Below are 14243 nucleotides of genomic sequence, written 5' to 3' on the forward strand. Positions count from 1 at the left end.
GCATGTGACTCAGAAAAGTGCATACAGCTCCCATGCCATCTACATGGCTTTGAAGGGAATATATTTTCTTACTTAAAGAAAGCAGAAAGGAGAGTGAACTATGCGGCTGGTTTCTGAGCAGGAAGAAGTGAGTTACACATAACTTATAAGACTAGTCCTTGTAGCCAGCTAACTTCTAAGGGTCACTCCTGTCTATACCCCACACTGTGTCTGAACAGCAGAGGTGAACACAAGGGCGGAGGGCCCCAACTGTCATCCCAATCTTCCTTTGCCCTGTGTAGTCTCCTAAGAATATCTCATACCCTGTTTCCCCGAAAATAAGATCTAACCAGACAATTAGCTCTAATTCATCTTTTGGAGCAAAAATTACAATAAGACCGGTCTTATTTTACTATAAGACCGGATATGATATGATATGATATGATATGATATGATATGATATGATATATAATACTAGATGTAGTATAATATAATGTAATGTAATATAATATAATAATATAATACTGTGTCCAATATAATATAATACTGGGTATTATATTAATTTTTGCTCCAAAAGACACATTAGCGCTGAGGACTTGTTTTCAGGGAAACACGGTAGAGAGTGTCCTGCTGTAGAAAATCAACCACTGGAGATACAGGAAAGACAGTAGAAAGTTGCTTCTCTTTAAAATCCATATCCAGTAAAAAATGGTTTCCACTTCTTCAACCAGGCAAATCTTAAGGTTGAAAATATGTCAAGCACTAGCTTTTGTCTAAATTGTGAGTACGGGGTGCAGAGCAGTGATGCCAAATAAAACAATACATATTGGGTATATATCAATATTCCTGACAGAAAGTAAACTTCAGCTTTTATTGAACCAACTTCAGTAACCATGACATGATGAACGAGTTGGATGGTGAGAGGAGTAGGGAAATCTAGCAGATGTTGAGATTCAAAATATATTCATCTGCAAATATATTCACACATATGCTCCTGTGACTTAAGAAATCCAACTCAGCGTGTTCTTGGAGCTGCTGCCTGTGGGTTATATGTGAGTATATGTGGGCATGCATTGCCCAGGGGCATTCACTCTGATGCATGCTGGAAACACAGAAGGTGAAAAACAGAAAAAACAATGGCATCCCAGCACCACACTGCCATGTGAAGGTGATGATATGACCACAGAGGAGGATCAAAATCAAATGTCTTAGTTAGGAGTTGAAGAGTGTATTGATGATGGGGAGTGAGAGAAAAGGGGACAAGGGACACAACAGTTTTATAGATGACAGGAAAGGGAAAAAAGGAAAATAAATGATCAATGAGAAAAGAAGGAAGAGTCCTTTAAAAGAGTTTCTACCTGATAAAACCAGGGTGTAGGAGATCTACCACTATATATTTCCTATGCTGCCAGGTTGGACTGCTCCCAGAATTTCTGGAAAAGCGTCAGTGGGATGTGCCCAAGGCCCATGTAACGGGGTCTGTAAGTCTCAGCGCCTTACCTGTAGGTTTGGGGGTGCCTGTGTGGGAGAGGCCCCCGTTGGGTTGAGTACTGTCTCCCGTTGGAAACTCCAGGCTCATCCTCGGTTTAGGCTGATACTCCCTTCTAGGCTGAGATGAAGCTTGTCTTATTCTGCATTGAAAACAAAAAAGGGGAGAAAAAAGAGTATGTAGCCAATTAAGAAGCAAAAAAAAAAGCATTAAAATCTGGGAAATGCTTGGGTCACCCATTAATCTACCACTGTGGAGCAGGGGAAATCTGAAAAGGTTCCTTCATTTTCTTATGTAACTTTGCCTCTGCTTTCGGTAATGTCCCTCCAATGTCCAAGGGTAATGTCATACCCTTGCTTTCCTGTCTTCATCCTTCCTCTCAATCCCTCACTTCCTCCCTCACTTATCCAGAGCTAACTTTGCAGTGTGCTAGGTGTCAGGAACACAGAGATGAATAAGGCACAATTCTTGCCCTCAAGCAACATATGGTCTGTAGGGGAGATACAACATAAACAACCAATTACCATAAATTGCAGTAAACGCTGTTACAGAGATATGAACAAAATGCTACAGGAACACGGGGGAAGGGGGAGCAGGAGGTGTCTACCTGTCCATGTAGAGCTTGAGAAGGTTTGGAGGGAAGAAAGGAGGAAACACTGTGTGCTCTGAGAGCAGTGAGCAGTTTGTGATACAGGAAGGGGAAAAGAAATGAAGGAAGACAGGACGAAGGTGGAAAGGTACAGCCAGTAAGTGTATTCTGCACACCCCTAAGTATTTTGCACAGTTTCAGGTGTTCACTAAGCAAAGTGTACAAGAGATTTGCAAGGGTGGGATAATTTAAGGTATGGTGATAGCAGATGATATCACAAACACATACAATATTTCTTTAGCATGTTGAAGTGCATGGTTTTAAACCTTTCTAGAGGCTTCAAAATATTACACACATTTCCACAAGGGTGCACTGTGGGAAGATGCACAATCAAAGCACTAATCAGGGAAGATACTGAAGAGAGGAAGAGGCTGGCCAGATGGAATAACGGGAGCAGTGAGGCTGTTTCCCCAGCGCAGTACAATGACTGGAGGCTCCATTGTGCATTCAGCCATCTCATCAGCTATTGAGTCTCTTTTGGCCATGAGCTGAGAATAAAGGCTGCTGAGGTGACCCTTTGACGTAGGGACGTTAGCGAAATCATCCTGTTTAATCTGCCTAAATAAAGTAACACAGCTGTGCAGGCTTCCCCCACACTCCAGGGAGCCCCATTCATGAAGAAAACTACCACAGCCCTGCTGTTCTACCTCCTGAGGAGGTAGAACAGGCATTAGAAGCAGCTCCCGCAGTTGCACTTTGTCACCAGTCAGGGAAACACAGAGTGTGAAAAGATCCAAGCTCTCAAACAGGTTCAGCTTGTTCATGAACCCCACTGGTCCACTGTATGACCCAGGGCTACTTCATGTCCCTGAGCCTCAGTCTGCTCCTCTGTTGTACGAGGCTAACAATACTTAGTCTTATCTGAGTGATGAGGCCGTATCTGTAGGACCCACACAGAACAGATGATCTGTAAGCTGCACCCATTGTCACTGGAGCATTCTGATGTCCCTGCTGTGGCAACTAAAACATAATCCAAATACCGAGCTCTTATAAATACCAGATTAGATTCAACAGGACAGAGTAAAACAAAGCACAAGACAAAAGAAAATCTAAACGAATGATCCACATTTGCCTTTGTAGGATCAGCTGGAATTTGAGCAGAAGTTTTTCTTCAAATGTATCCTATTATTTCCATTATTTCTTCACACATCACGCCATAGCAAGAAAATGGAACTGTGAGATGCAGGGAGCTGTAAAATACCTTTCTTCCAGTCTGACGGTGACTTGCTGCAGGATCTGGACAGCCTGCTTGTGGTACTCCAGCTGGGCCTGGACGAGCGCAGAGAGCTGGCTCACCTGTTCGATCTGCAGACCAGTGGGAGGAAATCACGCCTTAGTTACCACGTTTCTGTCCGTAAGCAGCCTCTACTGTCTGGCACATAAGACGGAGCTGCCCCTGACACAGAGCCCTGTGCTCGGTCATGCCATGACCAGGTAGTGAACCAGGCTAAGACACAGAGCTTTACAGGCTCCAAATCGATTAAAGATAAAGTACCCTTATGCTTGGAAACTCCAGTACTGTGAGGAGAAGCAACTCAAGTCAGAATCCTGACGATCGCATAACTCTCACCAAACAGGCTCATGCTTTGCTAGAACCTTCTGATGAGGGTTTGGCTGATTTTATTGATTTCCTATAGGAAAACACACATTGATGAAAGGATTCATTGCTCTCTATACTTTTTATGCTAAGTCAATATTAGTTCTGTTAATAAAAATGTGAATATTGATTTCTCACATGAGGCACCATGGGAGGCCGTGCAGTGTGACGGAAAAGCTTTTGTCCTCTCTGAGCCTCATCTGTAATGTAAAGGAGTTGGGTCAAGTGACCTTTGGGTTCATGCCAGCGCTAATAGTCTAAGCATCCTTGGTACCCTTGTGTTGTGTTCTGGTTGACTAGTGGCCTCCACATCAACAGAGGCAATGCTGCCTCCTGCGTTTTGCAGCCCTGGGAACAAGGAAGGAGCACTTCATTCAGGTCACCCCTCATTCCTACAGCATTCCTCCGCAGTAGATAGGCAGACAAGTTGTTGTACATAAACAGAAACACAAACCTGCACTGTCTCTGGGTGGTGGGAAAGTCTGGATGTGGTCAGCACACCTTCCCTGTGCTCAGCACTCAGGGCAAAACAGTTACGTGATAAGTACACAAAGGCTCTGTGAACATCCTGGCAGAAAATGGTCAACACCTGATGGGACCACAGGTGGGGAGCAAGGACAGGAAAGTCAATTACCAGGTTTTATGGCATAAGTTTTCGGAATGTAACTTTCAGAGCCACGGATAATAATATAGTACTCTGGAAATGTGAAAGCGTGCCCCAAATGTAATATCCATGTGTATACCATCATCATCAATCTCAACTGAAATTACCTTTTGAAAAAGAGTAAAAATACAGAACATCTTAACCTACATTGGACACTCACTTCTAAGTGCATTTTAGTCAATATTCTTAGACAACCTGAAGTCAATGTGCTCTGCCTTTCAACAGAGTATTTTTCTGAGCTATTTGATGATATCATCAGAAACATTCTTTATTTCCCTGCTATTAGGAATATTTTAAGATCATTAGTAGATAAAAATGTAGTTAAATCAAACAATAGGAATACAGAAAAATTTTTTACCATTTCTCCATCTACTTTATAGTTTCAAAATATTTAAAAGAAATAACTATCTACTGAAGTTCTCACCACAGAGTGTGATCAGATATTAGCATGGTTAATTATATAATCCTTTGGAACACTAATCTTGTGCCTCAATGGCAAGATTCAATTAAAAACCACAAGAGAGTAACTCACATCCATCTCTAAGAGATTGAACATGCTTGACTCAGCAATTTCTTTAGACTCATCAAATTTCTCCAGAGCTTGACGGAGCTCTTCATCTGGAATCTTGCCCTGTCGTTTCTTCTTGTAATCGAAGTCCAGCCGTCGACCCTCCAGTTTCTTTAGATGATGCTGAAAAAGTCACGGGCAGGAATATGCTTTGGAAAGGACTCATGGAAAAGTTCTATGTACAGCTCACTTTCACATCGTGCCTATTATCTTCCAAAATAAGACAGGCTAAATTCTAAAATATCATGTCTCCAGAAAAGGAAAGAGACATGCATCAGTGGGGCAAATGCTTCCAAAGGATACATGTGGGGAAATATCTTTAAAAATAATTAAAAGAAAGAAAGAAATTGTGGGAGATACAAGTGCCCTTTATTTTCTGCCTTAGCTGGGGCCAAGCCAAGCTGGAATATGTCTTTCCCTCCCCTGACAGAAGCTGGGGACATGTCAAGACGCCCTACACATGTGGAATGTACAGGCACTGTACAGGCACATAGGGCCCACAAGTCCCCATCTTCAGAAGAAATGGTATCTCATGAGAAGGCAGGATAAAAAAACAAAAAACAAAAACAACAAAAAAAAAACAACACTTTCCTTGAAATGAAGTGAGAAAATGGCATTCTTGCTGTTTTGAATCATAGAGCATTAGCGCTAGAAAAAACTTATCCTTGTGGTTATCCAATCTATTAGAATCACCTTATTAATTACTATTAAATGCTTACTTAAAATGTGGATTCCTGATCATCTAAATGGTAATATCAAGGCCTATGGCCTAGGAATCTATATAGTGGCACTTATTCTAGTGCCACTAGCACTAGAATAAGTAGTAGCAGCTTTCAGGGAAACACTCATTAGTTTAAGTCTCCCATTTGACACTCAGGCACGAAACCTAACTTAGAAGGGACTTAGAGGAGCCTAATGCCCCACACTGCACTTCGGTCCCTCCTTGCTTCATCCCTACCACATGGCTGCCCAGTCTCTGCTCAACAGCTTTAGTAACCAAGTGGAAAAGTAGTTTCCCAAAGCTACAAAGTGTTTTTTCCTAAGAGATGCAGTGTTCCACTACTAATGGGTGGAGAATGGGCTGGTTTTTCCCTGGATCCTGGGTGTGTACAGAAAGAAAGGGAAGGAGAAGAAAACAGAGGTGGGGTAGTAAAGAAATGAGAAGGAAAGGAACAAGAAACATATCCTAGACCTTCCTGCCTCTGATCCATGTTCTGATCCAAGCTAGATGTTTATTCCTTTGGAAGGAATACTGCTATAAAACATTCGCACTTGCAGTCAGCTGTAGGGTAGAGTAGTAGGTCAGAGTTACATTTTAGACTTAGAGTGAGTCAGCCCCTTACTAACTATGCAATGTTGAGCAAGTGGTAGGGCTGAAGGAGATTTCACCCAGAATAAGGAGATCCAGGAGACGTCCAGTTCACAATAAAGAAAATTAAATTACCGACAGGCTCAACAAATATTTGTTGAAGAAATGAACAAACATTACACACCTAGATAGAGTTGAAGCCTGTTGAACTTTATTTGGAACAATGCAACTGTTCTATGTGTTTTAGAAAGAGAACAGTCGGGTATTCTTCCTCAATCCTAGTAACTTATAAAGATAGAAAAATACGTGTTTATAGAGTGACAGAATAACTATGTATTTAAGCTAACAACTGGTACAGCTAACATTTTAGAGGGTGAAATCAGCCCAAAAAAACATAAAATAATTAATAAAATTGTGTATTGCAAGGGAGAGGATATTACCCGTCTGGAGAGAAAAACCTTTAAAAATCTTGAAAATTTAAAGTGGAGAAGTCAAATGTAATATTCGTGAGTGGAACAGTCATAATAGTGGGGCAAAAAGTATTGCATTTCTGGTTTCCCTCAATTTATCTGGCTAGACTGTTTTGCAATTCATGTGCTCAGGGCTGACAACATGCATGGTAAACTTGAAAACGGATTTCTTAAGGAAAAGGGCACCTGCATGTATAATTGAAACTGCCCACTCCCCAAAGGACTAGTTGCAGATACCTGAATTTCCCTCAGATCTTTGTCATGAAGATTCTGAAGGGGATCAATGAAGTTTTGCTTTACTTCCATGTCTAAAGAGTCTTTCACCTCCGAGAGCTCCCGCATGGCCTCCCCTACCTCACCGAGCGCTGGGCCTGGAGGGGAGAATGAAGCCCTTGCATGTTAAAGAACAGAGTAAAATGCATTTGGAATAACAGGGCCCATCACAGAGGAAAACCCATGGATTTCGGCTTGTCTTCTGAAGACAACCGAGCTAAGAGACCTAAGTATATAACGCCCTCCAGAGAATAGGGTGTATTCCACCTTAGACAATTCATACCAGCAAGACTCAATGCCTGCTAAATAGGTGATTTCTCTTATACAATTCTGCTTTTCCTTCGGAAAGCAATTTGAGAAGCTCCCTGCCTTCCCTTGTAATTACCAGCATTCCTTAATAGGGAACCTGCTTAAGGCCAATACATTTAGCAGAAGTTAATAGCAGGAACAGATAACTGAGTTCAACCAGGGAAAACAGACGTTTGCTAAGACCTCACATCACAATGGGATGAAAAAGGAAGGGGTTTAGTATGGTAGCTGAGGGTCAGAGGACGGAGAGGGAAAGGAATAATATGCCGGGTATCTTACCTGAGGTAGTAGAATTAGGTACCACATACAAAAGGGCAGAACTCTGAGAGAAAGCTCACGGGGCAGGGTATTGCATCATGCTCATTGTGACAATTTGCTCTGCCCTGATATCCAGTTACTGCCAGACACACTCGAGAGTAAGTGTCCAGACATCTGGATATATCAACCAACTACTGTCAAGACTTGGATCTCAACAAGGAAAAAGAACACTCATAAAACTTCTACAACAAATCACACCAAAAGTGATGAAACAACTCTGAAAACAAATTTTTGGCCTACGAGCACAAGGCTCACTGAGAATTAAAATATAAAATGATTTGAATACTTTCCTACAGAGTTTCCTTCGGGCACTAACACCCCCGTGGACAAAGGAAAAAATTAAAATGTGAGAAAGCACTGGTTACCAAAGTTGCATTCATCCCCAAGCTCTCTTCCGAACTTGAGCATGGCCTCTGCGAGCAGTGCTTCCGCCTGAGGGTAGCCTGGCCCTTTCTCCTGGCCACGGATTTTTGACATGGTGTTGATCATGCTGAGTTTAGCTCTGGAAGCTGAAGACAAAGAGACAAAAAGCTTTCAAAGTAGGAAATGTGATCAAGCAGAAATAGGGTGGATAGAGAATCAGGCCTTAACCAGTCTGTAAACCAGCTCAGCCACTGAAAACAGTAACTTCACCTTCCCAGCTTCAGTGTCTTTGTCGACAATATGTGAGGAATTCCTTCATGGGTGGGTAGAGGTAGGTTTTTTTTTTTGTTTTTTTTTTGTTTTGTTTTTTTTTAAATCACTAAACTCTCCCTTTCTCTCCAAATCTTATAAGGACTTTAACAGAAAAGTCAAAGCTCTTCCGGGTGAAGATCCCATCCTCATGTGCTCTTTCCCTCTTCCTGTGCTCGTTCCGGTCCTTTCTCCATGTGGTGGCCCTGGCAGTGACTATGTGAAGCTGGATGGTCCCATAGAAAGCATTTTGAAAACTACTGGATTATATGTTCTCTACATTTTAGGATTCTAGTTTTGAATTTCAAATCTAGGCGTCTATGGACTAAAGAAGGAAATTAATTAATTCATGCAGTGTGGGCCCTAGGCCATGTTTCACTTATACCATGTATAACATAGAACTATTTCCAAAATCACTTCTTAACTAAGATTCTGACAGTAAACACATCCAGGAAGGACAGAAATACTGTGTTCGTTAAAAATACTTAGTCATTTCTCTAGCACATACTGCATTTGAAACTTAGTTCTGTGTCACAAAGAGAGGGTTTTAATTTCTTTTCTGCTTTTATTTTCATAAAAGAAGATGCCTAGAAAGCAATTCCAGTTTTAGAAAAAGAAACTGCTTTATTAACACACTGTTAAAATAAATGATTTACTTGATGCTAGGATACCAGCGCTCCTCAGGTTAATTATTAGCGTTGGGGCTGTCCATTAACCTGGGACCGTGCCCAGGATTCCCTGGGCATGGAAACCCGAGAGAATCACAGCTAAAGGCACTTCCAGCATCCTGCAGCTAACGTTTCATCTTGAACATTTGTTTCAAATAGGCTTTTATTTCGATTTTGGGCTTCAAAGGTCGAGACTGGAGATGAGGAAAGTTCTCATGAGAGGACCCCCTCCAATGCCAGCACCAGGCATGTTACAATGACCAGGACAGCTATGGCCCCTCCTTTACAAAGTTTAGAGTGAACTGAGGTAGCATCTATTTGAAAAGCAAGTAGAGTGAAGTGTATATACTATGTGTCATTCGGGGCATTACACTGAGTCACAGAAGCACCTCTCCCTAGTGTGTGGGAGTGAGGCACTGCAAAGAAAACTTGCGGAGGGAAATGTCTTGAAACTTAGAATCACATAGTAAGTAGCAGTTAGGCTAAAAGCAATATGCAAAGCCTGGAGTTAACTTGAAAAAAAACAAACATAAAATTCACATTTATTTACTCTGCTTTTCATAGAAAAGTGTATCATACATGTTCAATTTCAAAAACTGAAAATGCCACGTGATTACACTTTTTTGGCGGGGAAGAGAGCATGAGAGTATATTTTCCAAGGCATTTCTATATCTGAAATCCAGAAAAGACCCAGCCCCTGCCCTCAAGGTGCTCACAGTCTAGTGAGGCATAAGATAAACAGTGGCAACAGACACGATAAAAGCAATGATGGCTAACACGTACAGGGCACTGGGGGGACACAGAGGAGTAACAACAGCAGGTCAAAGAGACATACGCAACAACTAGACGATAGGAAGTACCAAGTGAATTGAAAGAGATACGTGGAGAGCAAAGAATTTAAATAAAACATACAATTTAAAAATCAACAGAAGCAAAGATTATAAAGTTGAAGCAAATCCCCCTGCCCCAAAGTAGAACAGCAACAACCGAGAGAGAGAGAGAGAGAGAGAGAGAGAGAGAGAGAGAGAGATAAAAATTCAGAAAGCGACCATAAAATTAGGATCCGTCCAGGTCTGGCAGCTGAATAATAGAAATTCCAAAAAAGGAAGAACACAGAAAGAGAAAAGGAAGAAGTTCTTTTTAAAAGTTCAAGAAAATTTCCCCAAACTATCGAAAGAGTCCATTGAACATCCAGCACTATGGATCAAAGGGTCCATACCAAGGACCCTTAATATGGAATTTCATAAAACTGGAGACAAAGAGAAGTTCCTAAAACCTTTCAGAGAGGCAAAATAGGTTACACACAAAATGTCAAGAATAAGAAGAAAATTGAGCATAAGAAAATCATGAACATGAGAAATTTTCTCAGAAAACAATGGAGCAATGACTCCTAATTTCTTAGAGAAAATAATCTACAATTCTACACTCAAATTATCAGTGAAATATAAAGGTAGAATAATGATATTTTGAAGTGCACAGGAAGGTTACAATTTATTCTTCCCAAGCTAATGGAAGAGGTACTCTATCAAAATGAAGGTGTAAATCAAGAGACAGGTAATGAAATCTAGAAAAAGGGATCCAGTATAAGGAAAGTGGTGAAAATGACAAAGGGCGGTCTCAAGATGGTCATTATGCATCAAGCATAAGGCACTGTAGCTGATACTACACATAACTAGGTATGTACAGTTCAGGGAGCCATGAGCTATAAAGGAGCTATGAGCTCCCCATGTCCCCTAGCGGGATCAAGTTACAGTTGCTCACCACTGTACCTTGCTTCCTAACGTCTCCTTCACTGGCCTCTTCTCCTTCCTTACTCCCCTAACAGGGTTTTCTGGAATCACTTCCCCAATCAACCACTTGTGCTCAAATTCTTGCCTCATGGTTTGCTTCTGGGGAAACCCAATCTAAGACATTAACGAATCCAGAATGCAGCATCAGATATCTCAAAGATGATGAACACCTGGCAATTTTCAAAGCATTGAGAGGAAATTTGTATGTGTGGCAGAGAGTTTGGGAAAGAATTAGTGAAACATACACAAAAGGTTAAAAAATGAAAAGAAATTATTAATTCCAGGAAAAAACAAAAAGGCTGTTTAAGAAAGGAAATATAGGGTTATTATTCTACATGTCCCAGCTTTGTACAAATTTACAAGGGCATAAAATGTAAATTTTTGAAGAGACTGGCGTTTAAACGTACTAGTGAAATGAGAGAGGGAAAGGATGTGGAAGGATGGGAAAACAAGGAAAGAGCAAACAATTCTCATCTTCTAAATAGGGAATCAAACAGAAAACACCTAAGACTGGAAAACCAAGAAGGAGCAATGTAAACATCTCGTTGCAAGATTAGAAACAAAACCCAAAGGAACAGCCAAAAGGGTCTTAACAGTGTTGCTTCCAGGACATGGAAATGAGGGAAAGGATGCAACTTCAGGGACTACTGTTTTCTGTAAAAAAAATCTTTGTAAAACTATATGATGTTTATAATATGTGCATGTATTACTTCCATTATAAAAAATACCCTAAATTTAAAATATTTCTTATTTTTTCTTCCCTCAGGATAAGCAATACTCATAGTACCTTGACAATCTAGGCACTGCTCTAACCTCAAGGGCATTTCAACCAAAAAAGCTCAAGTAAAAAAAAAAAAAAAAAACCACGTTCACTAGTGTAGAGAGAATTGGCTGGGAAAAGGGAATAAAGATTAACAGGTGAAATGCCATCAGAAAAACGCCATCCTAGAAACAGGCTTGATGAGTCCACGTTCTAGGTGAAATGTATCAGATGAATTTCAACAGCAGGAAGTAAAATTAGGATGACCGTAAAAGGCTGATCTGTTCCCCAAAAAGGGCTCCCATTGTTTTGTGTTCTACTAAAAATGGCAGTTTCTTTTTTTGGCCCCCAAATCTGTGCTATCTTTTATGGAAGACAAACAGGGGCAGGCAAAGCTCAATCTAAAATCATCTCCCAACTCTAAAGCATAATCCCTGACGAGCTTTCTAATTCTGGGCACAGCCGAAGGGAAATCGAAGCTCTGCTGACAGTAAAACAGAAGCTCTGCTCGCCCTGCCAACAGTTATTTTCCTCTGACCTAAAAGCAGCGTCTGCCTGCGTGAGTCACTGCTCAGTCTCTCTTAAGGCTGCTTATCTAATGAGATTAACTAGCTGGGAAAGTTGAAAACTCAGCCCTTGGGCTAAATCTCAGTTTTTAACATTTTTACTTCTTAAACCAAATAAACAAACAGGAAAACAAGTCTTGTCTTTCGTGGAAAGCAACACAGCGTGTTAAAATAAATGTTAGCATGGGGCTTAACAAACAGGTGAAAATCCAGGCTCCAAATCTTACTAGCTGTGCGTCCCTGAAAAAACACACCTCATTTGTAAGTGTGTTATATATATCAGTGTTCAATGATCAAGAGCAAAAGGCGTAACTAGCAGAGACACACGCCGCAGACCGGGAGACAGGAGAACGCACTCCTTCCCTTCCCCACCATGCTCTCTTGTCTGTGAGAGCTGTGCCGGAAAGCTGCACTGTCACCTCCGTTGTATCAGGAACTACATTTCCCAGAGTCTCTTCCCCACATTTCCCATTTAGAACTGGTCCAAAGTGACAATGTACCAGATGTGGGAGGTGAAGGTAAAGCAGCAGCCTCAATATTCTTCACCAGCTGTGACTGATGAGAAGAGGTGAGAGACTGAGGCAGAGGTGGAAATGGTTCCAGCTGTCCTCACGCTTCCCTGCTCTGGGTCCAGCTCTTCTTCTCAAATGCTGCTTCTGCTGCCCAACAGTGATCACAGGCCCGCCACACCGTTGGCTGTAAACTTTCAGAGGTCGTAACCCGGGAGAGCCAACAACCTTCCACAGCCTTCCATGCCAGAGCCATTTGCAGTCGTGCTCACCCAGCAGTGGGACCTGCCTACTACCTTCCAGATCCCTACGTTCTTTCACTTGGGCCAGGGCTAATCAGTGACCTTTTGCTGATTCTTCAGCTCCACTTTTTTGACCTTTTATTTATCCAGATCTTCCCATAAGTGTACAAACTCTGATATTTTATGTATCCAGATCTTCCCATAAGTGTACAAACTCTGATTCTCATACTAAATCTGTTATTCATAATATCCACAAAGGCTTTGCTGTCCTGATTTAACCCTGCCTGACAGAGTGTTTGATGGTCTAATATCGCAACTGACAAAAAAATTACAATCTATCCTTGAGAGAGAGCCCTGAAAGTGAGTCAATAAAACTGACAGTCCATATTTTACTTCGGCAAATCTATGCTTTCAGGATAGTCATAAAAGAGAGAGAATAACTATAGGTCAGAAGGCGTTAGCTGCTAATTGTGGGAAAAATACCAGAAAGGAGAACCAGTTGAACAAAGTGGGATTAAGATGCAGACTCGGGAGTTAGACTGAGTCCAAATGCTGGCTCTATTTCTTGCTAGGTGATTTTGGGCCTCGTTGCCTTCTCTGTAAAATGGTACCTGACTCTCATTGGGTTAGGCTGACGTAAGGACTAAATAACATACTGTATTCTACAATGCTGGCATATGGTAAACATTCAATAAATGTTGGTTATTTCTGAGTGCCAGACATGCCAGTAAGTTCACTGTGTGATTCTCTGCATGAGTTACTTAACCTCTCTGAGTCTCAGGGTCTTCATCCATAAAAAGCTGAGGGGGAAAAAAAAGTATTAATTCCTAAAACTCTTCCAAGTTCCCTTACGTAAGGTGATCCTTCTTAGATATAAGACTTCTCAAAGAAAGCATACCCTGGCCTTCAGCCACAGGAAACTTCTGGCAGTTTCCTGAAGTTGCTAGAACTGTCGCTCTTCTTGAACAGTCTTCCCTCTCTCTATCTACCTGCCTCACACAATCCTAGGTACACCTCTTCTACAAAGTATTTCCCAATCACCCTTTACCTCTTCTGCCTTTAAGTGTCAGTGACTCCTTCCCTCATTTTATGTCTCCACTGTGTCAGACATACACTGATCATATCTCACATGATATTTTATTTCTTTTTTTTTCAGCATGTCTGTTTCCTGCTACAAGTTGAGAAACTGTATCCTGTTGAATTCCAGCACAGTGGCAAGCATACAGCAGGTGCTTAATTATAAATTTTGAGCTGAACGATTTCATTTAAAAGTTTTAGTTTTTTATAAAATTCTTCTGCAAACATACTTGTTTTCCTAATCCTTAGAAAACGACTGCACTGTTTAAAAGCACAGAGACCTCCTATTATGCTCTGAATAAAGCTAGAGGCTGCTGATAAGCCCTAATTATTC

General features: G+C 41.2%; 1 protein-coding gene across 1 annotated transcript in view; it reads right to left on the bottom strand.

Annotated features, from left to right (window-relative positions):
- SH3GL2 (SH3 domain containing GRB2 like 2, endophilin A1) overlaps positions 1–14243 on the bottom strand; it is a 188633-nt gene that overhangs the window by 2396 nt on the left and 171994 nt on the right. The window contains exons 4-8 of the mRNA XM_081065245.1: positions 7991–8134; positions 6963–7096; positions 4911–5069; positions 3319–3422; positions 1480–1610 (exon numbers count right to left, since the gene is read on the bottom strand). Of these exons, the coding sequence (XP_080921371.1) occupies positions 1480–1610; positions 3319–3422; positions 4911–5069; positions 6963–7096; positions 7991–8134 (672 nt within the window). The remainder of the gene's footprint in view (positions 1–1479; positions 1611–3318; positions 3423–4910; positions 5070–6962; positions 7097–7990; positions 8135–14243) is intronic.

The sequence above is a fragment of the Rhinolophus hipposideros genome (assembly GCF_964194185.1).
Source record: "Rhinolophus hipposideros genome assembly, chromosome: 11".
NCBI classification, from domain to species: Eukaryota; Metazoa; Chordata; class Mammalia; order Chiroptera; family Rhinolophidae; genus Rhinolophus; species Rhinolophus hipposideros.